This window comes from Vigna angularis, chromosome 7 (assembly GCF_016808095.1).
Source record: "Vigna angularis cultivar LongXiaoDou No.4 chromosome 7, ASM1680809v1, whole genome shotgun sequence".
Taxonomy (NCBI): domain Eukaryota; kingdom Viridiplantae; phylum Streptophyta; class Magnoliopsida; order Fabales; family Fabaceae; genus Vigna; species Vigna angularis.
The window spans coordinates 23,434,320-23,462,148 of record NC_068976.1 but is presented as its reverse complement, the minus strand read 5'-3'; the positions used below and the strand labels follow the sequence as shown (position 1 = coordinate 23,462,148).

Sequence of the window (27,829 nt, the reverse complement as noted above, 5' to 3'; positions counted from 1 at the left end):
CCGGCCCAAGAGTATTTTGGAAGGAATACACATCAACTGCCACTGCCACATCAACTGCCACGTTACGCAGGTAAAAAGCCACTTTACACACATCAGTCCTAGCTGGCAACAGGATCGTTAAATATTTAACGCCGTGACCAAAAAGGATTAACTTGGACACTTTTTTCACAATGTGGGACCACATTGAACTTTTTGAAAAAGGTGGGACGAAAGTGAACATTTCCCTTAAAAAGAGGGACAAAAACAGGTATTAAGCCTTTATGTAATAACTTTCTACTATAAAATTTGATATTTTATGTAAGAAGCCTTGTATTTAATGTTGTCTATTAATAGTAAAATTATTTTGCAATTCAGTTATTGGACTACAAGATGTCCAAACAAGTTGTGATAATTTGGATGTATATGTTTAGAATTGACAAATTATTTTAGAATTTCATGTTATCTACATAATATTTAAACTTCTCTTACATTTCTTATGTCAAATTAAATATTTTGTTAAATCAAGGTGCAGTGAGAATAAGAAAGGCTATAAGTTAAATCATAAATTGTCACCTTTTAATTTTTCTATTTACGTGAAGTTTTTTTATCTTTCATTATGTATAGTTACGCTATGATAGCAAAATAATTTGGAGTAATCCTTTTTTGTTTTACAATGTGATTTTAAGTATACCTTTTAGGAATAGTTAGTTGCACAGTTAATAAGTTTATATATAAAAAGTAAGTATTTTCTTAACTCACCTGTTTTATTTGAATAAAAATAGTTGCATGTGTTTTTATATCATCATAAATATTTGTGTTAAATTGTGCAAAAATTAAAAAAGTGATAAAATAATGAAATTATTCATATTTTAGTATATTTTAAAAATTTTATTACATCTATACAAATAATATAAGATTAGTATAAAATTTAGTCTAGGGGAAGGGAACTTTGAAATTTTGAAAATAAAAATGTTATTTAAATATAAGTAATTAAAATGGAACAGAAAATGTGTAAAAAAATAAGTGTTTTTTAAAAAATAAACTTAATTATTTTATTAATAAAAGTCTAATTTATATACAGAAGTATGAGTTACTCAATTTTATTTTATAAAAATCATTATTTTCTTGAATTTTTTTTCTCTTCTAATTTTTCTTTAAGATTCTAACGAATTTATATAATTGTTTAAAATCAAAATAGAACTTATGTTGTTAAGGTAATATTATAAAATTGATTTATCAGAAGATAAGTTCATTTTGTTGTCCTTTATTTTGGTCTTTTAAAAAGTTTGTTGCATTTGAATTGTTTTAAGCTTTAGATTTGCATGTAATGTTTAAGAGTTCAAGTTGAATCTCTCTTCGTTAGGATCGTCCGAGTATAACCAAATCATTGATATGAGTTATTTGTATAAGTAGAGATATTTAAAGATAACTAAAAATTTTGTATCTGTGGCTCATAATCCAAATAAGGGAAGTTGGTAATATTTTTATACATGTTTATGCTTGCTTTGATTTCTAATGAAATTGTATTATGTCTAGTTTGTAATTTTTGGTTGAGTTAGAAACCTCTCATGAACTTAAGTAAATTAGTATTTGTGAAATGTTTGTGTAAAATTTTGTGTGCTAAATTGATGTATGATTTATGAAATATTTGAGCATATGTATATGAGTTTGGACCAATTGGCTCATAATAGTCCTTTTTCGAATTAATTTGTGTCAAGCATTGTCTGTAAAAAAGATACAAACACTAATTGGAATCAATTGATTAAACTCATAAATCACTCTCATTTTTGTTTATGTAGACTTGTTAAGTGATCCAAAACTCCATTGAATGAGTGCAAAAAATAAAATCACAAAGAGTTTCAAACCTTTCCACTCACTAGGCAGTTAAATTTCTTTGGGCGAGCTTGGTAAAACAAACTTCCAAAGGAAATTGCTGCTAAGCAAGTAGAATTGTAGCTAGGCAAAAATGATTTTTGGAAATTACAGAGAGGCAGAGGAGATTTGGTTGTTGAGCGAGCCTAGCCTTGCTAGGCGAATCTAGTGGAATTTAACTAAAGGACCTACGTTGTTTGGCGAATCAAGGCTTTATTGTGCGAGTATACCTCCACAGGTGTTTTGTTGAGTGAGAATACAATTTGTTGAGCGAAAACATGTATCGTCGAGCGAGTCTAAGTTCAAGGAATAATCTATCTCAGAGTATTAAACGAATTGTATGGTGGTTGGGTGGGAAATCATAGTTTTGAGGAAAGTGATTGTTTTGTTGTATAAAATAAAGGTAAGAGTAAGTAGAACCAATCTTTTATGCTATGAATATAATGGATTGAAACTAGTTTGTATTATGTGTGGATATGTTGTATGAATGAGAAGGGAAGAATAAAGTTCGAGTGGTGATGGTGATGATTTCTCAAATGTGGTTTAAGATTTAATGTAAAAAATCTTTTGAAATTGTGATGGAATGGTATGATTATATGAATATGATCATTTATAAGGAGAAGTATCATATGGTATAATCTAGTGTGTGCATTGAGTGGGGAAGTATGAAGTCATTCTAACTCTACTAAACTAATAAATTCATTAAGAGAATGTAGTTTAAGTGGCAAGAGTTGAAGAAAAATCCTAGTCTACAGGATCCTTATGAAATAGCGTCATGACTTAGAAAATATATAGAAGGAACTAACCCTATCATGGGAAATTTAGAGTGAGCAAAACCAAGGTCAATCATTACAATACACTGAGATTATATGACAGATGCAATATTTTATGAGCATCTGACTCAATGCATGTGTATAATTTGAGTCCAGAATATATATGTAATTTAATTAATGTTATACTAACATTGAATTATGTGATTATGAATATGAATATTTAAATGTTAATGGGTTTTTGAGCTTATGACTTATTGAAATTTTCACTACCGTACTCTATTATATGATGTTGTAGTTGAGCGTTGTTTCCTCCACCACCACGCTATGCTCCATGCATCTCCTTAAATTCTTTTATTTCAAAAATTATCCTTATGTTAAAGGTTAAATTTTTTTTACTTTTACCACAAATTTTTAATTTATTTTTCAAACTTTAATTTTACCTTATTCATATTCCCTGAACGCAGTAGCTGTATCTCCACCCCCACGTCCATATCAATTCAATCTTCTTCTACCTACTTGTATCCACGTCACATATGGATTTTTAATTATCTTTTGTTGATGAAGTACATAAAACTATCACGTATTCGATAATAATTATTAGGTATAATCGAATATGTGATAGTTTTATGTACTTCATCAACAAAAGATAATTAAAAATCCATATTTGACGTGGATACAAGTAGGTAGAAGAAGATTGAGTTAATATGGGGGGGGGGGGGGTGCAGCTACTGAATATGAATGAGGTAAAATTAGGGTTTGAAAAATAAATTAAAAATTCATGGTAAAAGTAAAAAAATAAAAATTAACCTTTATTTAACCTAAGGATAATTTTGAAAATAAAATAATTTGAAGAGGTGCAGGAGCATGCCGTGGTGGTGGAGGGAGCAACACACGTTGTAGTTTGTTTGCATACTATGATTGTATGTTATATATAGGGTGTCAAAATGGACTGCGGCTCACAAACCAACACATTAGCCCGCCAAAATAACGTGGGTTGGGTTGGAATTCTGAACTCGTCAACCTATTTTGGCCAAACCTGTCAACCCGTTTTGGTCATACCCGCCTAGCCCGACCTGTGACTCGCTAATCCATTTTGTTTTTTATTTTTTAAAATAAAAATAAAAATAATTGAAGATTAAACTTTTTATATATTTCAATAAAGATATAAATATGCAGTCTTATTATAATTTAAATTATTAACACTTATCATTTAAGTTTCAATTATTAGTTATAATAGAGTAATTTAACATGTAAATGTAATAATTATTTTAATTTATCCAATTATAAATATTTATTAATCAATTAAAAGCATAGAAAATATTTATATGATTAAATATATGTTAAATATTTATTTATAAATACAAACAAAATTTTAAAAATTAAAAATTAAAAAACGAAAAAATTAAAATTAAAAAAAAGTGGTGAATCAGCCCGTGGTCAGCCTGCGAACCTGTGAGTTTGTCTTGTGGTGAGACATGTAACAATTTGTAGTTTTTTTTCGTAGTATGGCAACCCAACTCAACCAATATTTGGTGAGCCAAGAACGGGTCGAGTGAAAATAGACTGGGGGTGTTGCTCCCTCCATCACCCCAAGTGCTCCTGCACCTCCCCACTATTTTCTTTTATTCCAAAAATACACCTCCCCATTATTTTCTTTTATTTCAAAAATACCCTACACCTCCCCAATATATTTAACAAATTTTCTCTTTCTTTCTCCACATTAATAAAGCATTCACATGGCTCAGATTTAAATTTGTGATATATTGCAAAATTTTATTTACACTTTCTCTTAAATAAGTTTGATTCAATCTTATTTTCACTGTTCAATATATATATATTTTTTCAAATTACTTAATAAATGGTAAAATTTTGTTCTAAATTTCTAGAAAAATGTTTATATATATGTGTTTTTTTTTTTACATTTAATATTTATAATTTTTAACATTATATTATGTTTTAACTTACCGACATGTTTGACTCAAATAGATTGAATAAAGTATTTAATTTATTAGATAAATAATATAAAAATATTATTAAATACTTAAAATATAAAAGAAAAGTTATTTGTTAAAGATTTGGAATTTATTTAGTTCTTTTGTCATTATAAAGTTAGTATATAATAATAATAATATATTTACTATTAATATTATTATGTTTATTATTTTGTATTTGCATCTAACTTTTAAGTTTATAAAATGAAAGTGGTAGAAACACTAATATTGAAGTTTCCTCTGAATTTTATATTTTGCAATATATCACAAGTTTACATCTACACCATATAAATGCTCCATTAATGCAGAGAGAGAAAGAGAAAGATTGTTGAGGATAGTGAGGATGTGTAAGGTATTTTTGGAATAAAAGAAAATAGTGGGAAGGTGTAGAGTATTTTTGGAATAAAAGAAAATAGTGGGGAGATGTAGAATCACTTCGGATGGTGAAGGGAACAACACCCATAGACTGGAGTAGCTTATTTTGTCAACTATGTAAACAAATGACAATAGGAGGGAGACATACAAATGTGAATATTAATAGTCTGTTTATATATTTTAAAAGTTTAAAACTATAATTCTTCATAAAAAACTATAAATACATTTTATAAACTTATATGTTATATATTTATTTATACTCATTGTCATTTGTTACATATGAGATTATTTAAATATTTAAAAGTTGAATTTCATAATAATAATAATTTTATCAAATTATATATTTTTAGGGTTAAATATGTTTTTAGTCCGTGAACTATCAAGCGATTTTGGTTTTAGTCCCTACTCAGAACTTTGATGGGTTTTAGTCCTTATTGTTTTGAAACTCTGAGTAATAGTCCTTAAAATTGGACGGTGTTAAGTTTCAGTGGATGTGGCAAACGGCGTTGCTACGTGATCACTGATCTGCTCTATTCTATGTCTGCCACGTTGGATGTTTAAGTGTTTGAACTGAGATTAAGTTAGTTAACCACTTCGTGATCTTTTATAAATCAGATTTGAAGAAGTTGGGTTGTTCTTCGTGACCGTGAGGACCGCCGCACGCTCAGTCTTGTACTCCTCTGCGGCGAGGAGCTCATCTCCATGACCGTCGAGGGACCACCTCCGCCGGAAGAGTCCCGCTCAAAGGCCGTCGGTGCCGCCGCACTCGTCGGCCCCATCGGTCGTGCCGCCGGAAGAGGCATTCCTCCCGCTCCCGTTGTCCAGGCCAGCCTGGTCTCGCCGGCCCAGTTCGCGGCGTTGGCGGCCCTGTCCCGGGCATGATGCAGCCGCAGATCTCGCGTCCACCGCAGCTCAATGCGCCGCCGTATCCTGGCGGTCCGTTGGTTATGCGTCCACTGGGGCAGATGCCAGGGCAATTGGCTCCTCCCCCATGGCCAGGGGTCCGCCTCCTCCGATGCCACCCGGACAATTTGTTCCTCCAAGACCTGGTGGCGGTCCACCTCAGTTCTCCGTTCCTCCCCCGCAGTTTGGACAGCGCCCCATGGGACCTCCTCCTCCGGGACAGATGGTGAGAGGACCTCCGGCTCCTCCGCGCCCTGGTATGCCTGTACCTCCTCCACCTCGCCCCGGCATGCCCCCACCACCTGGCAGCGGTGTTCCGGTGTTTGGTCCTCCTCGACCTGGCATGCCTCCTCCCCCAAACCCTCCAAACCAACAATAGTAACGAGATAATGGATTGGTAGGTTGTATCTGATGTGTTACTCATTCCCGTCTTTTAGATTTTGGTGAGACCGAGTGCCTCTGTATTTGTGCTTGAGGTTGCGTTTGGAAAATTTACTGTGAAAACTGATTTATGCCTGGTCGAGTTTACTGTAATAGTAAGTTTGATGTAAGATCTAATTTTTGTCTTTCTCATTCCTCTCTTTTAGATTTTGGTGAGACTAAGTGCCTCTGTATTTGTGCTTGAGTTTGCATTTGAAAAATGTTCAAACTGATTTATGTCTGGTCGAGTTTACTGTAACAGCAACCAGCTGCAGCCACGAAGAAGAACCCAACTTCTTCAAATCTGATTTATAAAAGATCATGAAGTGGTTAACTAACTTAATCTCAGTTCAAACACTTAAACATCCAACGTGGCAAACAGAGAATAGAGCAGATCAGTGATCACGTGGCAACGCCGTTTGCCACATCCACTGAAACTTAACACCGTCTAATTTTAAGGACTATTACTCAGTTTCAAAACAATAAGGACTAAAAACCATCAAAGTTCTGAGTAGGAACTAAAACCAAAATCGCTTGATAGTTCAGGGACTAAAAACATATTTAACCCATATTTTTATCATATTTAAAAAACCATACATTAGCCATTATATATTTAATTAAGACATTAAATTATTTTATATTAATGTAAAGTATTAAATTTATTATCACTATGAAGTAAATTTTCTACCTAATAGCGAGTTTTGAATACCATAGACGCAATTCGAATTCCCCTCATAAGTATAATAAGCCAAGGGGGAGACAATGTTCCACTAAAGTAATTTTTATAATGGTTAATAACTTTTAATTGAATCATACTTTACTTTTTAAAGCTTATCATTGGATTGTAAGTTTATATCTCACACATTTTATATATAACTATTTGTTATCTTATTAGATTAAATATAGTTTTAAAAAAATAAAAATAAAAATAATTCGATAATTTTATTGTTATTCAATTTTAAAAAAGTCAATACAAATAATTAAATGCTTAGGTCAATAATTTCATTTTATATAAAAAAGTATTACTGATACAATATTTATTGATAGTTTATTCAATCTCTCCCATATACTAACCCTTTTATTGTTATTTTCCTTGAAAGAGAATGCAAATACATTAATTTTCCAGTAAAAAGATATCAAACAGTAGAAATATTTTTGTTCATTCTCCATTGCTTCACAAATTAGGCCAACTGCAGAAAAAAACATGTGCTTATAGCAATACATACAAACTTAACCTATGTTGTCGAAACATAATTAAGGTACATAGATGCTTTATCTTTGTTGAATGAGATATGTGCCCATTTGTAGGGTCTGGTAGATCTCCATTTACATTCACCTAAGGCCCTTTTTGCAATTTTGGATTAAGTATGTGGGTAAAATTTTTATCACAACTCAACGCAAACTGTCCTTCTCTGCAATTCGTTAAGTTCTCGCAAACCCACACAAGGGGTTAATTTGTAATCTTCTCAAAGGTTCGTCTAATCCATCTTTAATTACAATAATTGTCTAACATTGTTTTATACCCATTTTTGTTAAATTCGTATCCAAGTCTAAACATAGATAAGGTTTCTTCCTGAAATTAATTTTAACTAAATTCGAAACAAATTTTCAGTCTCACAACATATGGAAATAGAATAATGTTTGCTGCACTTAAAAATACTATTGATCTGTTATTTAGAAGCTGAATCTAAGTATATAAAAAAAATTAACGTAGAACCATCCAAACTATATGTGCGTGTAAAGTATTATTTTAATTCATGGAAATATGCTTCTTTTCCTTAATACTTTCGCTATAAGCTTCTTCTTTTCTTTCCAGCTTTTCTTAGTGCTATTCATGAAGGATAAGTTTTGTTCCTTCTTTCTTGTTTTTATTGTAAGTAATATGTTTATTTGTTAAAGAATTACTATTTCACAAGGACGGTGAAGAATATTCGTTTTATACAATCATTACAAAGTTGGATTATTTCGCTTAAATTTACAGAAAAAGATAATGATATCCATATCAACAGAGAAAAATCATATTTGTTCGTATCTTTTATATGTTCAAATCAAAAAACGTTAACACAACACAGATGTTTTTTCATATTTAGTATAAACCAGATATTCTCAATGTTCCTTCTACTTTATTAAAACCATTAACATGATGGGTTTAATATATGTTAACCATTCATTTTCGGTAACACTCCTAGTGATAAAGGTATAACTTTATGCTATTATTGATTAATATTATAGGCAGAAAATAGCACAGTATCCACTTTCTGTTCAGAAATCAATCATCTCAGTAGAAGCTTATTTCAAAACAAAAGCAAGAAAATTCTTCTTGTGCACAACACACTTTCATTTGCCTTATCAATAGGGTTGTTGAGAAGGTACCGATCTCAAGCTTTAAGGAAATACCATGCAGAAAAAGTTTGACATTCAAACCATGTCATGGAATTTTATGGTGTCTAAGTGAAGCCAGAAACTTGATGAAATGAAATATTATTCATCTTCCCTAATTAATCACATGGAGGATGGTGGCGTCCCCCAACCATCACATGTGTGTTCATTTTATTCCTATACACAAACTAAGATAACCAAGTTCCTACATTTTTTAAAACCAAAAATGATCTTCCAAAATAGCGAAAGGAGAAAAATCAAGGTCTGAGATTTTCTCAGAGATGTGAAGACCTAAATTTATGGCCTTCTGGCATGAAACATGCAAGACCCCTGTTAATCATTATAACAAATCAAATACATGACCTAATTTTCCGACATCTTAAAGTAAATGTCTCTATCCTTGTATGTACTTAGTCCTATTCACTTTTACTTTTACACAATTCCTCCAAACTATTGTTTGATTATGGTAACAAAAAAATGGTATTTGTATGGGTAATAACATGTTTTGGTTATTCAAACTATCCTAAAGACAATACTTAATCAAAATGTGATATGCTGTTTTTTATCCCAACATCTTCAAAGAAACACATGGTTTTAGTATTTGATATTCACATCGCTTATATATCACTTTTGAGAAATGTTTACACAAACATGTTAAAATTTTACATGAACTCAAATCAAATCTTGAGATATAGTGAAGGATAAAAAACATATCTTTCTCTATTTTAAGAAAGTCCTTGTTCGAACAAAAAGTTACAGAAGTAATACGAACTACCCCCCTATAAATCAGATCCATATCATCGTCATCAACTAAGTTATGGTCTACAAAGCAATGATGGTGATTATATTTCAAACTCTTTGCAATTAACATCAAAGATTTATTGAAAAAAATCCAGATTCTTGAACGATTTTTTCTCATAACAAAGAACAAGAATTAAGATAAAACAAAGCAGCATCTGAATGCAGCTTCCTACTCACTGTTGCACAAAAAATCCAATCCAAATGCAATGATGGAATGCAGATTATGCAAGATGATGACGAAGAAGCAAGCAAGGACAGTGTGCAATTGATTAGAATGTAATTTATTCTATGATCTGATTGCCATAATTTTTGTACAAAAAGAAAACAAAAAGAGTAAGTTCTAATTGGGTAAGGTAAGGTAAGAAGGAGATCCATGAAGAAAGCATAAGCACCAACCAGTTTTCAGATCAGGTCCAATGCTATGACACAGGATCCAAATAACTTACAACAACACAGCCACAACCACCACAACACAAACCTCCATCCCTCCGTGCCTATAATATTACTCTACAACACCACAACAATCTAACAACTTGTAAACATTAATTAATTAAAGGACATCGATGGAACAAGAAGATCAAGAGGAGGAGGAGGATTATACCGATCCGTCATCAGAGGCAGAGGGCGGTGGCCGGGATGTCATCGTCGGCGCCGGGGGGCGGGAGGTTGAGATCGAAGGGGAGAGGTTGCCGGAACGAGGAAGTGAGGACGCAGTCCTCGTCCTCGACGACGGAGGAAGAAGAGTCACAATCACTGTGGCAATCGTCGAGAGGAGGGACAATAGGGTTAACGATGGGCTTGCGAGGGTGGAGAGTGGAGGAAGAAGGAACCCTAGGCCCGCTGAAGGACTCGACCGTGCTGCTCATGCCGCTGGTGGTGGGCCGGTTCACCTGGACCTGGTCGAACTTGGAGAGCCCATGAGCCTGGTAGAGCGGAATCTGCGAGTGGGAGTGGTCCGTGTCCGGGTTCGGGAAAGGAAAATTGGTTTTTGCCTTGGGCCCGCGGAAGGATCGGGCCGCAGCGTCGTAGGCCCGCGCTGCATCCTCGGCTGAATCGAAGGTGCCGAGCCACACGCGCTGTTTTTTCCACGGATCTCTAATCTCCGCCGCAAATCGTCCCCAGGGGCGCTTCCTGACGCCACGGAAGCGCGTCTCCTTGGTGGGAGGTTCCTGGTCCGCCGAGGGATGGACGGCGGCGACAGCGGCGGTGGCTCTCCCTCGTCGCATGTTTTACTGGAATCGTTTGGAAGAAGAAGATGGTTTCGATCGAGACGCAAGAGACCACCTTTTCCAAACCCCAGTTCTTAATCTCGTTTCTTCTCCATTTCTTTTCCTTTCTCGTTTAGGTTTGGAGTCCCATGATGTGGTCTTGCCTCGTTTGCTCCAATAGATTCATTATGGTGACTTTAAATGTCCTTTTTGCCCTTTTGTCATTGTGTGGTGGTGTTTGGGAGCTCTCTGCCCCTGATGTGATTATGGTGTTAGGCGTTTGCTTGTCGTAATTATTGTTGTTATTCGGACCAAAGCGCAATGTCCAACCACCACAATTCCCAGCAACCGTTTTCCCAATTCTAATCACACCTTTTCACTTTTAACCACACTTCTCTAATTTTCACATGTTTTTTCTTTTCACCATTCATGTTTAAAATCTTTTCATAAAAGAAATATAATTTTCCACAAATATTCACACTTCTTTTTTACTGTTATTCATTGCATATTTATTACATTGCAAACATTTTCTGTTGGTTTAACTTGAATTTGCCTTCTATTGGAAAGTTAAATGAATGGGAAAGTAATAAAGTATGGATAGACAGATGAAATAGCATGGTTTCAATCATAGTGTGTCTCTTGTTCAGTAATTGAACTGTTAGTGATCTTTTAGGTTCCTTAAATCACGATTTATAACCTAAAGTAACGCTATAAAAAGTAAAAGTGTACCACGTAATGCTTCATTTAGTTTGCATGAATTAAGATATTTAGTATTCACACATTAAATTAGTTTGTGTATGGGTACGGTGAGAAAAAGTCTCCTATTTATATTTTATATATTATTATTTAATTTTAAGTTATTATGATGATACATGAGATGCTTCTTCAAGTTCATATGGATAATAAGATTATAATAGCATAAGATTAATACTCTCATTTGAATTCAGAGATGTATTTACAGAAAAAAAAATAACAAAGAAAAATGGTTTATTATTCACATTTCAACATAAAGGTTTGAGGAGGACAAAAAAAAAAGAAAAAAAAAAAGAAAAAAGAAAAAGAGGAGATGTGAAGAAAGAAAAGAGAAATACAATCAAATATTACTATTCTAGTATTTTGTCTATTAGACTTATGTATTCTGTAGAAGTTTTATGGATGAAGGTAATGTAAAAAAAATACTGTTATTTGGTTTGTTAAGTAAGGTTGAGAGTGTAATCAGCACATAATCAATTTTGAAAAATTATTGTGTTGAAGCATAATCCTTTATATCCTTAGACATAATTCACCGTGTCTCTTTTAAAAAAATGTTAAAACACTTTTTGATTAGCACAAAGTAAAAATGTGTTTTATAAAGATTAAAAAATGATATTTTAGAAAATGAAAATAATTTAAAAAGAGTAAAAATTAATTATTTTAATATTAAAATAATTTAATATAAATAATTTTTTTAAGAATTTCATTATTTTAAAAATGTTATTATTATAATTTTTTTTAACTTTCATTGTTTTAAAACATGATAGAATATTTTAATAAATATTTATGTATATAAAATAAATAATATTTTTATTAAAATTATCACAAATTTTATTTATTATTTTTAAGCATAACTAGTCATAAAATTATTATATATTTGAATATTAAAATTATAAGTAAAATATGTTTTAAACCGTTTTAGTAGTATGTATAAGACCAATCTGCCAACAGTAAGACTCGCACACAAAGAAAACTAAAAAATGTATACAAATATTTTGGAATTCAAAGGCATCAAAGTCACGTTCTCGGTGAGGCAACAAGAGGTATGAATGGACTCCACTTAAACTCGGGCATCCCAAAACCTTTTCAAGATTTTAAACGTATATATATTACAAAAATTCCAAGAATTTACTAACAATATAAAATACACTTTTTTTTCATCTTTTAAAGAACTTTAATAATTTTTGTCATTAATTAAATTTTGTTGGTATTATATTAAATTTATTCTTAAATTTTTATCTCATAAAAATATAATCAACTTTTTTCCAAAAAAAAAAAATTCTTCATTGAATAAATTCATGATGAAGTGCTGACTTTAATAAAAAAAATTAACATTTTTTTTGTTATTCATTATATACCTTATAAATAAATAAATAAATAAATATACACTTTACATATTTAATTTCATAATTTAAACCTAAATCTAAATAAATTAAATTTAATGGTATTTCAATAAATGATTAAATTATATGGTTAATTATTTTTTTACACTTACATCCATTATTGGGTGTGTGTGAATTTTACTAATTTTTTAATATTTTTTATGGGATATCTTTTATCGATCAAAAAAAAGCAAAATGCATTGTATAATAATGTAACAAAAGCCATGAATTAATTAAAATTAAAGCATTTTAAGAAAATATCATGAAAGGATGTACAGTAATTAAAATTTAAGATTGAGTGTCTTTTAGGTTCCAAAAATATTTTTCAAAAAATTGAGTGTCTTTTTAAATATATATTTATTTTGTTTGTGCACTTTATAAAAATTTTGTAAAATATTATGCATGTTTATTATGTAACAAATGAAACTTTTCACTGAGTTATATATAATCTTCATGTTTTTGTTTACTGAAAATGATATTTTTTATAAGTAAAGATGAAATAGATATATATTTATAATTTAAACATAGAAAATTAAAATAGTTTGAAAATATAAAACATGTTTAAATATACAATTTATTTATATTTAAATATATATATATATATATATATATATAATGCATTTTATAAACTATTTCAAATATTATTTGATATATTTATAATAATACAATAGAGCTAATTCAATGGATATACAATTTAAAAGTACTGGATGGTTAACCAATTACACCGATGCTTATTTTCTATCATATCATTAACCAAAAGAAATAATAATTATACTTTGTGTTTTGTAAGAGATGTTTGTGTTATTTTATGTATTTTTTTCTTATAAAAACAACTTATTTTCAATTTTGTTCTTTTATTTCCTTCAATAAATATACTTGCTCTTGGAGCTATAATAGAAAACCAGTATTATGTTATTGTAAGTTTTATACTTCAATATTGTATTATCTAGACAAGATGATAATATCAGTCAAACTCTTGAAATTGCAAATTGTTATGATTTAAACATTTATATATCCTGTAATGGAGATTTTCTTTTTTATATACCGATTTTTTTTAAATCTAATCATTTTCATTTTTTTAAATTTAACTACTTTTTAAAACTAAAATAATTATTTCTAATGAATTTGTGAATATTATTTACATTTATTTTCTTTAATTATAGTAACAACAATTTTATTATTATTTTTTTGTTTATAATAATTGTGTTTTCACTATAAATGTAATGTAGAGCGCATAAAATAGTATAAAATGTGTTTGTATTTATATATGCATATGCAATTAAAACTTTATCATGTTTTTCCGTAAAAAAAACATTATTATACTGATATGTTAGCTTTCATTCCTAGAAAATAATTTAATATTTTATCTTAATGTATTTATTTAAATTTTTTTATAATGAGTACATTTTATTTATTATGAATTTAGTGTAATCCCACTTGATGAATTTTGAGATTTCAATATACTAACATGACCTTAAGATAAAATATCATAAAGTTATAATATTTTCTACATTAATCTATCGTTGATAGATATATTACTTTGATATATTACATTTTTTCAACAACATTTACTCCAAAATTATTTCACGAGATCTATAAAGTGTATGGTTGTCTGCACCTTCTTTAGAAATTAAATAATTTTTTTAAAATTCTTACATTTGTCAGATAATATAATTTAAAATGTATAAAAAAAACATGTATAAAACAGTCTCATTATTCTTAACAAATATTATATGAATCATGTATATTGTCTATTGCTTATTGGGTGTAGAAAATGTCATGCTAAGCTCAAATTATTAAGAATCACTTTTATGTGTAAACATCTATTGTATGAAAAAGTATTTAGATCATCTTCTTAAAATGATTATTCAACTGTGTAAGGAATAAAGAGTCATGTAAATTTATAACTGATAGTTTTAGTGGATTAGAACTAGTTTAACGAATTAAAAGGTTAGAAATAACTCCAAGAGTTTAACTTGTGAATTCATCCTTTTGACGTGCTAAGCCAATATTGTTGTCCTTAAAAGGTGACAACTTTTTAGCATATTTTAGATCTTATTTAGTATTTCAATAAAAGAAATGTCTATAAAAAACTTAAATAAAAAAAATAAAAAAATAAAATTTAATATAGTTAAATATATTTTTAATCTCTAAACTATTATTTATTTTTTAGTTTTGTTTTTCTTTCAAATTTTATTCTATTTTCGTTTATCTTGTTTTAGAAAGTTATGAATTTAGTTTTCAACGACCAATATTATTAGTTTTTTTTTTATGTGATAGACATTGTACCACATTTCCAACCTGTTTAAGACATGTGTATTATGTTTCCAAGTTGTCAAGATAGCTTAGTGGTGTGCCACATCTAAGGGTGGTAACGAATCAGGTCAAGTACGGATATGACTAACCCACTACATAATCCGCATAAAAAAATTGTACTCACTACTTGTTTCAGTACCCGCACAAAAAAATCTGAAGAGTTTTTTCAATCCGCAAGTACCCGTTAGATACTCGTTTCAGTCCATAAATATTTTAAAAAAAATTATTTTGAGATAAATGAAAAGGATATACTGGTCATAAAGTTAGGGAAGGACTAACACTAGATGGAAAAGAAAAATGCATAAATAACATAAACATTGAATATGTAAGAGAAGAATTACTAGTCCTAAAGTTAGGGAGGGGCAAAGGCTAAAACTACAAGCACATAAGGCTTAACTAAGTAACCAAGTGTTAAGAGTCTTAGACAAGTATTAATTGGTGGCGGCATGAATTGCCCTATTCACATTGCAAAAACTAAATTTCTTCCATTTCATGCTAAAACCAATCTTCGATTGTTGGAAACCAAACAATGACATCACCCAAAAGGAATTTAAATGTGGTTTAAACACCCTAAAACATTCATAATCGTGTTCACTTTGAAGGTAAAATATATAAACATGAAACTTTAATATAAACAAATTTTAAAACAAAAAAGAACACAAACTCATACGGCCAAACATTGAATACCTAACACATTGCAATAATAATAAATTTGAACTATCACATGCCAATTACACAAAAATCAAAATTCAAACTATGATCATGTAGAAGTTCCACCCTTCTCCCGTATACGCACACCCAAGAGCTTGTCTTTTAGTCTTGCGAAATTCAATTATACACATAGATAACGTCCATTTTTACCTACTTTTGTGTGTTTAATGTCATGAATAAATCAACTTTTTCTTAACTTTAATCTTATTTTATTCTACCTGTACTATATTGTACTTGAAGTATCCATTACCCACACAATATTAAAATAAAAATTTAATTTATATTTTATTAATTTAATTAAATTAAAATTAAAATTATTCTATTTTTTAATAGGTTAAATTTAATTAAATTAAATTTTAATTTATATTTATTTAATTTATATTTTTCTAATTTTATTTATATTTTATTTTAAAAGTTTATAAAATATATTTTTTAAATATTCACTAGCATCCATAAGTACTACTCCGTTTTAAAATACCTACGGATATTTTTTAACAGGATATCAAGTGGATAGTAGAGCGAGTAACAAGTGATTTTTTTTATTGCGGATCAAATTGCGGATTGACACTATTTGTACTTGATTCGACCCATTATCATCTCTAAAATGGATATAGTTCTCTTAACTCAATGAAATTATTTTTTTCTTTCATGTTTTAAATATGTTTCAATCTCATATTTAACTTAAAACGTATCAAAAAGTATAAGGAATTCAAATATAAGTTTAAAACATCATCTAATACATCAAAATTATTTTTAAGACAGTTGAATTAAGAAAACTATATTTATTATTTTTTAATTTTGAAAACCAAATTATATCAAAGTTTGAGATAGAAAAAAAATAATTTTACTTTCAAAATTAAAAACTAAAAACATATTTAATCTTATGTTTAATAAATGTTTTAACGGTTTTTTCTTCCTTCCTAACTAATAATCTGATTGAACTCCGTTAACAAACTTGTTGCACATGATTTAGAGTGCAAACATGTAATTTAAAATTTTAATTTTAAGTACATTGAATTTTATTTTTCTGAAAATGTGAAGATTTTAATTTGTTTTTTATAAAAGGTGAAAAAAAAATTACAAATACGAGGAGACAATAGTCTTTAGGCTCCATTTGGTTTTGGAGACTTGGATAAAGTACAGAAAAGTATGCATATAGAATTTGAACACAAATTTTACATACTTATTGAATACATAACCCCATATCTTGCAAGCATAATTTTCATGTTGATCTCAAAATCGTTCAAAAGTTAAAGACAGTGTATCTAGCATTAATACATGTATAGGTCACAATCCATCGAAACTGATGAGAATTATTATTCAGTAAGTCTTGAAACCATAATCTCAATGTTCCAAATGAATTGTACTGAATATTGAAACGAGTAGGCAACTTGGTCCACGATGTGCAGCCATCATGTTTTTATTCCCAAAGCAATCATTCCATTTTATTCGATGGTGGTGTGACATGAAAACGTATAACCCAACACCCTTAATGCTATTATTCTCTTCTCCAATATTCCAAAATACTTCCACAATGTTGATGTCTCCAACTTTAATGCATCGCCTACTAAATTCTACCTAGTAATATATCATTAATCAACGCTTAATTCTTACAATAAGTGTGATTAATGATGAGTTAATCATTTATTGGCCTAACTCTTCCAACTTTAATGTACCATTGCTAATTGGAAGGGAATGTATGTGATATTGCTTGTCTTTTTCTCCCCTTCTTTGTTTTCATTTACGGGAACATTCCTGTTTTTTTTTTGTATTTCTTTTTTCAACTATATTAATTGGATAATAAACTCCTGCTTAATTTGGAAAAATCAAATTTAAACCTATATATAATGGTTGGTACATCTATTATCCTTTTTGTATACTTTAATCTATCATAGTAATTTTTTTCTCACAAAATTTATTCTGTCGTAGCTGAAGTGGCCAATACAAGAATGTTCTAACATATTAAAATCGAGAGGCATCCATATATATTGATTTAAAATGTAGGAAAGAGAATGGAATAACAAAAGGCGGAGTTAAATAATATAGATTTTATTGTAACCAATCAACACGTGTTTAAATATATGCTTACACGTTAATATGTTTTTTTTTTCATAAATGTCTTACGTAAGAATCAATCCTGTTGAAAAAACGGCGGTACGTAAATGTATTTATCTTATATTACGTAAAAATTTAAACCATAATGTATTGTTTTGTGAGTGTCAGTTTCTTCTACTAAAATCAATCTAAGTACTAAAATTTGATCAATCTAAATTGTAAATTTTGTTGTTTACGATTAGAGGAATCTTAAACAAAATTTAAATAAATTTGTTCAATCCAAAGGGTTTGGCCTCTGTGTTGGCCTTTTATTCCAGCCAAGGTCCATTATCAAATTCATCATAATTTGAACTTTGAAAAATGAGATTGAGACCTTTGATTTTCTTCAATTAGAGATCTTTTTGGAAATAAGTTTTGCCAAGCAAAAACTTGGCAGGAGTGGTTGGAGAATCTCCTAATTATGTAAAAAAAAATATCTTTTGTACTCAAACAAGATCAGATCTTACTATTTAAGAAAAAGAGAATCTAAATCCATTAGAAAACCAGCACCAACACCACCCCATTTGGTAATGCTCATGGATTCCGTATTCTCTTATTTGTCTTCTTTCTTTGTATTTTATTTTCTATGCTTCTTGTTTTTCTCCTTCAAATTGGTATTTAGAATTCTAACCATGCCACAGAACAATTAAATCATTCACGTACTTTTCCTAAATTACAAGATAAAAAGACAAAAAATAAGGTTAATAGACCCTACTCACGTGATAAACAAGTCTTCCTATAATTATTGTCTTTCTTGTTTATACTCACATCAGAGACATGAAAGACACAAATGACCAAATCTGCTGGAAAACACCCGACAATAATCTAGAACTCCCAAACTCTACATAGCCACCACTCTAAATTATTAATTGTTATCAGTTAGGCAGACCCTTAAAAAATGGGGTAAAAATTTGGTGACAAGTTTGTCATGCATCCCTGAGTTTTTCATTTACCATTTTTAAGTGTTATACCAAACCAACCTCAGCAGAGAGAGGGAAAAAAGAAGGGTCATAAACTTTCTACCTGCATTTTATTCACCACAAAAAATGCCTTCCATTCCCCACAAGGTAGCGGTTGTCACAACAACCTCTGAACAAACTATCCAACTCGACAGAATTGCAGGTGAAAAGGGGGGAATAGATGGTATGTGTGTATGATATACTTCTCCTGAAAATGTGGGGAAAAAATAAATTGTCCCAAAGAAAAATAAAACTTGAAGTAGTTTAGTCATGTAAAGGCTCTGAGGAGGCTGGGAAGGAATTTGGTGTAGTATCAGCTTGTTTGGATGAATCTTCTGTGGCAGCTTTTGCATCAGAGTGCTGAAGCTTGTTGTCACTTGATAATTTAGAAGGAGATGTCTCAGGTGGTTGTACACTTGACAACCCTCTTTGGTTACTAATAAGAGGAGCATCAAGTGCTAGAGCAGGTGAGGTCAAGCCATAGTTCTGAGGGATAGTCAAAACTGGATGATCAAATTTGCATGTTGGACCAAATTTGCACATTCCATAGATTCTGTAGTAAGAGCATACAGCTTGCCCCTGCAGATAAGCCAAGTTTGAAATCAGGAATCTAAACACTAAAGAGCCATATTTGGTAGCAATATGGATTGTCAAAATAACTTGTCAGTATATTAGGAGCAATAAATACTCTGATTTTTCCTACTATCATGCAGTCACACTCTGTTACGACAGTTTGTTAACTTTCATAAGAATTACTTTAAAAGTGATATCACAAATTATTTTTGGAGAAGCTGAACTTACAGGTCTCACAGGAAGGCCAAGTGGATTTATTAATGATTGAGATACTCTTTCCTTTGGATGGTGGAACTTGCAATCGGATCCATATTTGCAGGTCCCAGTGCTCATAAAGTATCTACATTCTGGTTGATCAGGTCGATTTGGGAGAGCTGAATTTATCGCCTGCCCGCCGAAAAGTGACTCCCCCAGATTCATGAAGTCATAAACAAGATTAGATCCAAGATAACCAGTAGGCATTGTTGGGTTCATACTTCCCTATTTTGAGAAACAAAGTCAGTCAAAACAAAAGATTTTAACTCAATTTGCAGAAACTGCCGTTAACTGTATGCTCCTTTTTAATTTAGTAACCAAAACCCAACATCATTAATTATCATTAAAAGGCGAGATGCTCCAAAGATTTCCTTAAGAACAAGACACTTTTTCGTTTCAGATATTAACAGGGATATGGATTCCAAATGTGCTTCGCCATCACCATAATAAAATAGATGGAAAGTATGATGAATAACTGTATGTATATGTATCTAGACATGTCAGTCAGACACTTGGAATTAAAACATGGTAACGATGGACTATAATCCCCTTGCATTTATACATCAATCAGACGACAAAATTTTAGATGCCACCAAGTAAAAAATAACTATTGCTTAATGCTTCATTCAGCCATCCAAAACATTATGAGTGAGAGTAAAATTTCAGTAAGAGAGAATAGATATAATAATATCCACTTCCATCTTTTTTTCTGTAACAATTAGCAAACGTAAATAACCCTTGCAATCATTCATGAACAGAAATACTGGCCACACAGGTCGAATTCAACGACAGAATAACACTGAGTAAGGCCAGAGCAAATATATAGATGAACAGGACATTCAACATCCTTAACTAACCATGTAGTTGTTCCAGCTCTGCACGGGTATAATGCCTTGTGAAGAAGAGAGAAAAGGTGGCACATAAGATTGAACACCTTGCCCAGATAAATATGACATTCTTGGCACTGCTGACCATGCAGGAAACCCTCCGGCATATGGTAAACCTGATGTAGGGATAATTGTTGAGGTAGGAGATCCAGCCAAGGGATATGCTCCAATGGAAGCATGCTGTGGATGATGAAACTTGCATGCAACACCAAACTTACAAGACCCGGTTCTCATGTAATAGGGACATGATTTTTCTTCCTAAATGCAACAACAATCAAAGAATGTTGAAAGATTGCAACGGTTTCTTTTATCAACAAAAACAAAATGATCAGCAATCAATTATAAAAATGCTGAAGGTGCAAAGGGATGCGCAAACCTGACGCATTGGAAGACCTAAAGTATTGAATGACACAGGAGCAGCACCACGCCTGTCCTTTGGATGATGGTATTTACATGTGGATCCATATTTGCATGTCCCTGTCTTAAGAAAATACTGCAATGCACATCTCAAACAAGTTAATCAAATTGAAAAGCACCGGAATAGAACAATAAATCTCCCATTGAAATGGACTGTGTAGCATACAAAATTCTTCAGATTACACTTGGGTTCCGTAACCCGATATTTATAGTATGATAGATGTGTACCTCAAGTTCATATATTTTATTCCTTTCCTAGTTCAAGCATGCCATAGCTGGCATCAATAAAATTTTGCCATCATATGAAATCTTATGATTAAGATCTATAAGACAAAAACCGCATAAAATGACCGGTAAAAATCAAACAAATCATCAATAGAAAACAAAATGGTTGACGTTACACTGACAGCATAACTACTCTACTTTTGTCCAGTTCATTAGGTATCGCTACTTCAGTTTGACATTTTCTTTTCCATCATTTAATGGTTTGTTATCAGTGCACCAGTAATCAGTAAGCTAAACATTTCAAACAGATCAGATCTATTATTGAAAGGGACCACAAAAAGGACAAACATAAATGTAAAAGACCAGGTAAAGTTTCTGCCAGAGGGACATTGCAAAATATGAAACGCATAACTTTGGAACTTCTTATGGAGTTTTCTACAGACGCAAGGTATTTTATTTATTATTAATAACAAAACAAACCTCAAACTTCGTTTGATTTCACTGTAGAGTTCTAATATAAAAACGCATCCACAATCAGTTTCATAAAGAATAATCTGTTATGACTAATGAATGAACAACTATCCCTAAGCTTAAGTTGCTAGGCAGAGACACAAGAACGGTTCTAAATTACACTTCTAACAAATTCAACAGAGGGAAAAGTTGCAAAACATTTACATTTTGATCACCAAAATAAACATACCTCACAATCAGGTTGCCCGGTCCTCTGGGGGAGTTCTTCACCATAATGAGAACCCTGAACATCTAATTAAGTATTAGAAACTTCCCTTTGTTTGCATATGATAAAACTGAGAAGCAGATTTAAGAATTTCAATAGGAACCAAGAGATTACAATTATACAAACTAATCCAGTGTTTGGCCAAAGGGGATGCTTAATATATATTCAGAAGACAAGGAATGAAAAGGAAACAAAAGAAAGAGCTCTTACAATTGAAATATGGGCAGGGTGATGGTAGCGACAGTTACTCCCATAACCACACATTCCAGTCCTCAAATAATACAAGCAATCGGGTTCACCGGGTCGATCTGGATATTGGGTAGATTGAGCTGCAGCATCTCTGTCCCAATTATCATTGATTTTCAAACGACGAATCGCTTCTACGAAACAGATCAGTCAGGAATCAGGCAAAGTCTATTCAAGCTCTCATTTGTGCAAATTAAACCAATAGCTAACATTTTCACCTCAAAAAGCACAATAGTGTTCCCTAAAAGATTTTAAGATCAAAACATGTAGGCGATCCTTCGTTGCATCGTTAAAAGAGGTTCATCAACTATGTAAACCCACGGGTGATCAAGCATAAAAGCTCAGCTTAGAAAAGTAAACTTTGAAAAGAAAAAACTAAACCATGTTTTAAAAAATCCCCAAAGGTCTCTCGCAATACATTGTGTGAATCACCAGAATTCTCAAAATCAAAATCGTCGTACCAAAAAAAGAAAGCCACGATATCATAAACGAAAGAAAATGGTTCTGTGAAGACAATCTAATACCTAACATTCCCTAGCGAAACAAAAGAAAGGCATCATGATTAAGCTATGATCAGGACCATTTAAAGCAGGAATCATGACAGAAAAACAGAGGAAAATGAATCACCAGAAAAATCTGCACCACCTTCAATGTTGTCACCAGAAGGTGTAGAATCAGCATTCCTGAGAACCTGCCTGTTTTCTGGCATCTGGTAGCGTTGAAATGATAACAAGAGACTCTTTTTGGTTGTTCGATCAAACCCAGAAGACCCTTTTTGAGCCTTTAAGAAGAAATCAGCGCACAACACTCTCAAATTAACTCACCCCACATGGTAAAATGATCATCAGGAGACAGTGAAAATTGACCAAAGACTGAAAACAATAAAATAAACAAAACTTTGCCCGGAAAAGAAAATTATTAAAACCAACACAAAAACAAAGGTGCAAAGAGAGAATCGGAGGTAAAATTGAGAAGAATCAAATGTGAAATCGTGAAAAGAGATTTAGTAATATTCCAATTGGATGAAAGTTGGCGTCAAATTAGATTAGAGTTCCTGGCTGTGGTTCTGCAATCTACGGAACATTTTGGATCTTTGAATGTGAAACCCGACAAGTTAATAATAATAATGTTAATACAGTAATACTAAAGTAAGGTTCTTGCGCGCGTGTACGAACCAATATTTATTTCCTTCACTTGGCGCGTGCTCTTCAACCACTACTACAAATTTGGATTCTTAACAAAATTTAATTAGCCTGAAAAAGTAGATGCCAATTTTGGAATTCTCAAGTTTTTACCAACTCTTAATATTATCTCAAATCTCCTCAATTAACCACTTTAATTCTTTTCATAAATAGACCTCTCCATTTTTAGCTTCATATTCAACCATTCATCATCTTTTTTCAACAGATAACCCTATATATACCACTTTTATATCATAATTTTCATATCTTAATTTGCCTATTTTTAATTTCATGGCCTCAAAACTTTCTTCTCCCATTCTTTGCACCACAATGCTATTATTGTAAAACAATATATATATATATATATATATAAATATATATATATATATATATATATATATATATATATATATATATTTCTTTTTAGTATTATTATCTGATTAAAATGTACGATAATTTTTAAAATTTAATTATCCAAAATCTGTATTTATTACAATTTCTGCTTAGTTTTCGTATACAACTTTTTACCGTTACTTTCCATTGAACTCTTTTTTTAATAAGACGGAGCCACAAAGTATGACCTTTTGAGACACGGAGAACCAAACATCCAATATTATAAATTTGTACCATACCTTTTTTAGATAGAATTATGCATTTAATACTACCCAAAAATAAGTATGCATTGAAAATGTTATTATTAAATATCATATAAATAATGATTTGTTTTTATATGAGCCTAGTCCTGTTTTTAACTTTGAAATTGATATAGTTTTTTTTTTTAAATTTCTTCAAGCATTCTATTCTATTAGAAAAATAAAATTCATGAATAGTTTATAGTAAGTGTGCCGTTGGTGGTGAAAATAATGGTGCAACACTATTTAAAATCTAATTACTTTGGAGATTTGACATTATGAAAAACCATCGTTTTCTATCAACCATCGTTCAATTGCTTTTCAGTAATGTTATGTAACGTTAGATTTCTAATTCCAATTTTTTTATTGCATTTTTGTTGTCCGTAAACAATAATATTCGAAATTATATTAGAATCTATTCAATTTATTAAATTAATTAATATTAGCTTTTATTATCAACATTGAACTTTGTTGTTAACCGTTGGTTTGAAAGGTTTCGTTGAGCTATGCGTAGATCCACTATACACAATTATATACATTTTTTTAATTAACTGGTAGAATGGTTTGTATCCCACACTCATACACGAAGGATTTTAAAATGATTTGTGAATATTGAGATTTATTTATTATAATAAAAATTAGTTACTGGTAAAAAGATAAGATGAAATTTGCATTATAACAAAGTGAGAGAGTGTTAAATAAAAACGATAAAAAATTATTTATTATCATTTTGACAACTCGTATATATATATATATATATAATTACTTATACATAGTTAAAAGCTATTAATAATTGTATTTTAACATGTAATATAACTTTGAAACATGACATGTGTGTCATTAAAAATAGCATCACAAGTCAATAATTATAATTTGCAATATTTTAGAAAGTAAAAAAATAATATCAACAAACTTATCAGTCAAACCGTGTAACGGTCTCTGCGCATTCCACAGTCGTACAATCTCAGTTGGATTTCCAAACATAATTTGATCCTCAAATTATATTTTTTAATTTCTATTCAAATTTAATTTATTTTTTGTTTTTATGTTTTTTTGGAAGGATTTAAGTCTCGTTTGATATTACTTTAGTCTTTCGTTTAGGATTAAAACATATTATTATATTTCATAGTATAAATTATTTGCTAAAATTGTAAATGGTATAATTAAAAAAATATTTAAAAATGGGATTGTATTTGTAGAATATATTTTGACTTTCAGATATTACCGACGGTTGATGTATTTGTTGTGAATACTAACGAAGAAAAAAATGGAAGACTTTTCAATTTTCTTTCAAAGAATGAGATGAGAATTTGGAGGATCTTAACCGTCAAATTACGAGAAGGAGGACTTCGCCGTCCGATTCACGTTAAGGTGGAACCGTGTAGAACGGTGAAATATTCCAGGTCGTTAAAAGGGCAGAGATGTCATTTCAAATGAGTGCCAGAAGTTCTGGTAAAAATATCAGTGCAGCATTGACGTATCGGTGGTGTTGCCGAAAATCGTCGCCGTTAAAGGGAACTGAGAGAAGCTAACTTAGATACGCGCCACGTGGAAATGAATTGGCCATTGATTGGAAAAGTGAGTGGTGGGCCCTTCGTCTCTTCTTGTCGGCAGCGTTATTTTAATTTAATCAATGAAGCATGCGTTTTTGCATCATCAGTACACCCATGATGTAATATTAGTATGGCTAATACCATAATTATCATTTCAACAATACACGAAAAAATTATAATTTCACCAGAAAATATTGTATAATAAATATAGTTGAAATATAATTGAGACTGATAAAATAATGTATTATCCATTGTTTGAAGGGGAATTAGAAAAGGTAATGAAATAATATTAAAAGAGTGTGATTTGTTTGGGTTAAGAAGGAAAGATTAGGGTAGTATATTGAAGATGTGGTTGATTATGATGATTGGTGTCCTTTAAGAATGGGTAAGGGTGGTCCATGTTTAACCCATTTGAATTTTTTACTAATGGCATTATCTTTGTGGGGTAGGCATCAACCAACTAGCACAACTCATTAACAACATTCTTTACCATTTTTGTTCATCCTCTGGTCAGAGAATTAGGTTGTCTTAATATCAACTTCTGTTCTCCAGTAGTGTCATCCACCATCAAACAATTACAACAATGTCTGTTTCTTTTTCATTTCACAGTTAAAAGAGTTGGAAAGTGAAACCATTATCCTTTCTTGCCAACATATAATACAATTCTTAATCATTATCAGTATATTTGGATACATCATGCAAACTATTTAGACTCCTTTAAGTAAATATCAGGCATTGATTTGAAAAAAAAAATGGACAAATTATGTCATGGGAGAATATTTACAAAAGGAAAATATTCATTTTAGTTCACAAAAATATATTACTTTATATAATTAAGAAAAATCCAGATTTTTTTATGTTTTTTTTTAGTTTTATTTAAGTTATTGACTTGTTTTAAATAAAAAAATTATATGATAACATTTCGAAATATATAATTTTAAGTATACTATAAATAAACAAGGATATATTATTTCTCAAGTTTGATATATATAGTATATTGTCACGTTACATTACCAGAATACAAATAAATAAATTATTTGTTTCCATATCAAAATAACATCATAACAAATTTATAGATGTAATATATCTGAAGCATTATTACAGCATCTCCCTGATTATTGTTTACACGTATTATAACAAAATCATTAAATAAAAATTAATTTTAAAGTTAAAAAATAATTAATTTATTAAATTATAAACAAAACTTATTAATAGTTAAAATAGTTTTCATTAAATAAAGATTTATATTTAAATTGTGAATTAAAAAATTTAATTTATTCTTTAACATTAATTATAAATATATTAGATCAAGTAACAATCCACATTACTTTAGGAATAAGACTAATGCATGAACTATATGTTTCCAGTAAAGAGGAAAAATTGCACCAAAGAATTTGTTTCTAGAATAACATAGCTAAAATTTTGGTAATTAATATTAAAAATCAATTTATACTTTGATAAATAAATTAATTATAACTTTTTATTCATAATATATTTTAATTTAAATGTCAATGATTTTTAGTTTTAAATTAGTTAACACAGTGATCAATTATTTTCTGTCTCTAAAATCTCTAAAATTAATTTATATTTAATGACACTTTTAGGATGGTTCTACGATAAAATTAGAAAATAAAAATAAATATTTTTTAACTATAATAAAAGTATATCTAATCAATTATATTATATTAATTATTATATTTAAAAAAATCACAGCGTTTTTAAGTAATATAGCTTATTATGGGTGAAGATATAAATTATGCAATTAAATAGCATTTTTTTAATCTGGTGAATGAAAATTTCTTTTAGATATGTCACACTTTTTTTATTTTGTTTATATTTATGTTTTGTTTGGATAAGAGGGAGAATAGAAAGGAAAAGAAGTGAAAAAGAAATTGAAAAGGGAAATTGTTTGAATTGAGTAAAAATTGAAAAAATTGTAATGGGTTTATTATTGTAATGGAATATTTTTTTTATACATACACACACACACACATATATATATATATATATAATTTAAAAAATAAAAAATGAAATATAAAAGGTTAAAATAAAATGAAAATAAAAAATATTACCAAATCTGAATATAAAAAAAAGTATATTTCAAAATAATATAAATATATTAATTTTAAAAGTTTCAAAATCTAAATTAATTATTTTTATTTTATTTACTGTTTAAATATTTAAAAATATTTATTTTATTATAATATG

General features: G+C 30.2%; 2 protein-coding genes and 1 pseudogene across 4 annotated transcripts; 1 reads left to right on the top strand and 2 right to left on the bottom strand.

Annotated features, from left to right (window-relative positions):
• The first annotated feature begins 3,362 nt into the window (after positions 1-3,362).
• LOC108336555 (uncharacterized) lies at positions 3,363-6,276 on the top strand (annotated as a pseudogene).
• A 3,482-nt stretch (positions 6,277-9,758) lies between these two features.
• Positions 9,759-10,962, bottom strand: LOC108337186 (ethylene-responsive transcription factor 3). The gene has a single exon (XM_017573655.2). The coding sequence runs from the start codon at positions 10,717-10,719 to the stop codon at positions 10,105-10,107; it is 615 nt and encodes a 204-aa protein (XP_017429144.1). The 5' UTR covers positions 10,720-10,962; the 3' UTR covers positions 9,759-10,104.
• Positions 10,963-18,963: 8,001 nt separating this feature from the next.
• LOC108338505 (zinc finger CCCH domain-containing protein 3) lies at positions 18,964-23,378 on the bottom strand. Of its 3 annotated transcripts, none has more exons than XM_017575419.2 (7): positions 22,883-23,378; positions 22,220-22,389; positions 21,974-22,027; positions 21,008-21,124; positions 20,602-20,889; positions 19,718-19,969; positions 18,964-19,495 (listed from the first exon to the last, which is right to left on the bottom strand). In XM_017575419.2, the coding sequence occupies exons 1-7, from the start codon at positions 22,962-22,964 to the stop codon at positions 19,181-19,183; spliced, it is 1,278 nt and encodes a 425-aa protein (XP_017430908.1). In that variant the 5' UTR covers positions 22,965-23,378; the 3' UTR covers positions 18,964-19,180. The 3 variants fall into 3 exon arrangements, with proteins under 3 accessions (XP_017430908.1, XP_017430909.1, XP_052736399.1); XM_017575420.2 differs by having other exon boundaries at positions 22,901-23,378; XM_052880439.1 differs by lacking the exon at positions 22,883-23,378 and adding an exon at positions 22,474-22,848.
• Between the last annotated feature and the right edge of the window lie 4,451 nt (positions 23,379-27,829).

Excerpts from the sequence above, each read along its gene's own strand:
- LOC108337186 (XM_017573655.2), bottom strand. The coding sequence starts at position 10,719 with ATGCGACGAGGGAGAGCCACCGCCGCTGTCGCCGCCGTCCATCCCTCG.
- LOC108338505 (XM_017575419.2), bottom strand. The coding sequence starts at position 22,964 with ATGCCAGAAAACAGGCAGGTTCTCAGGAATGCTGATTCTACACCTTCT. Across the intron at positions 21,125-21,973 it reads CCGGGCAACCTGATTGTGAG|TATTTTCTTAAGACAGGGAC; the intron begins GTATGTTTATTT and ends TGTGCATTGCAG. Across the intron at positions 19,496-19,717 it reads TTGGCCTTCCTGTGAGACCT|GGGCAAGCTGTATGCTCTTA; the intron begins GTAAGTTCAGCT and ends GCTTATCTGCAG.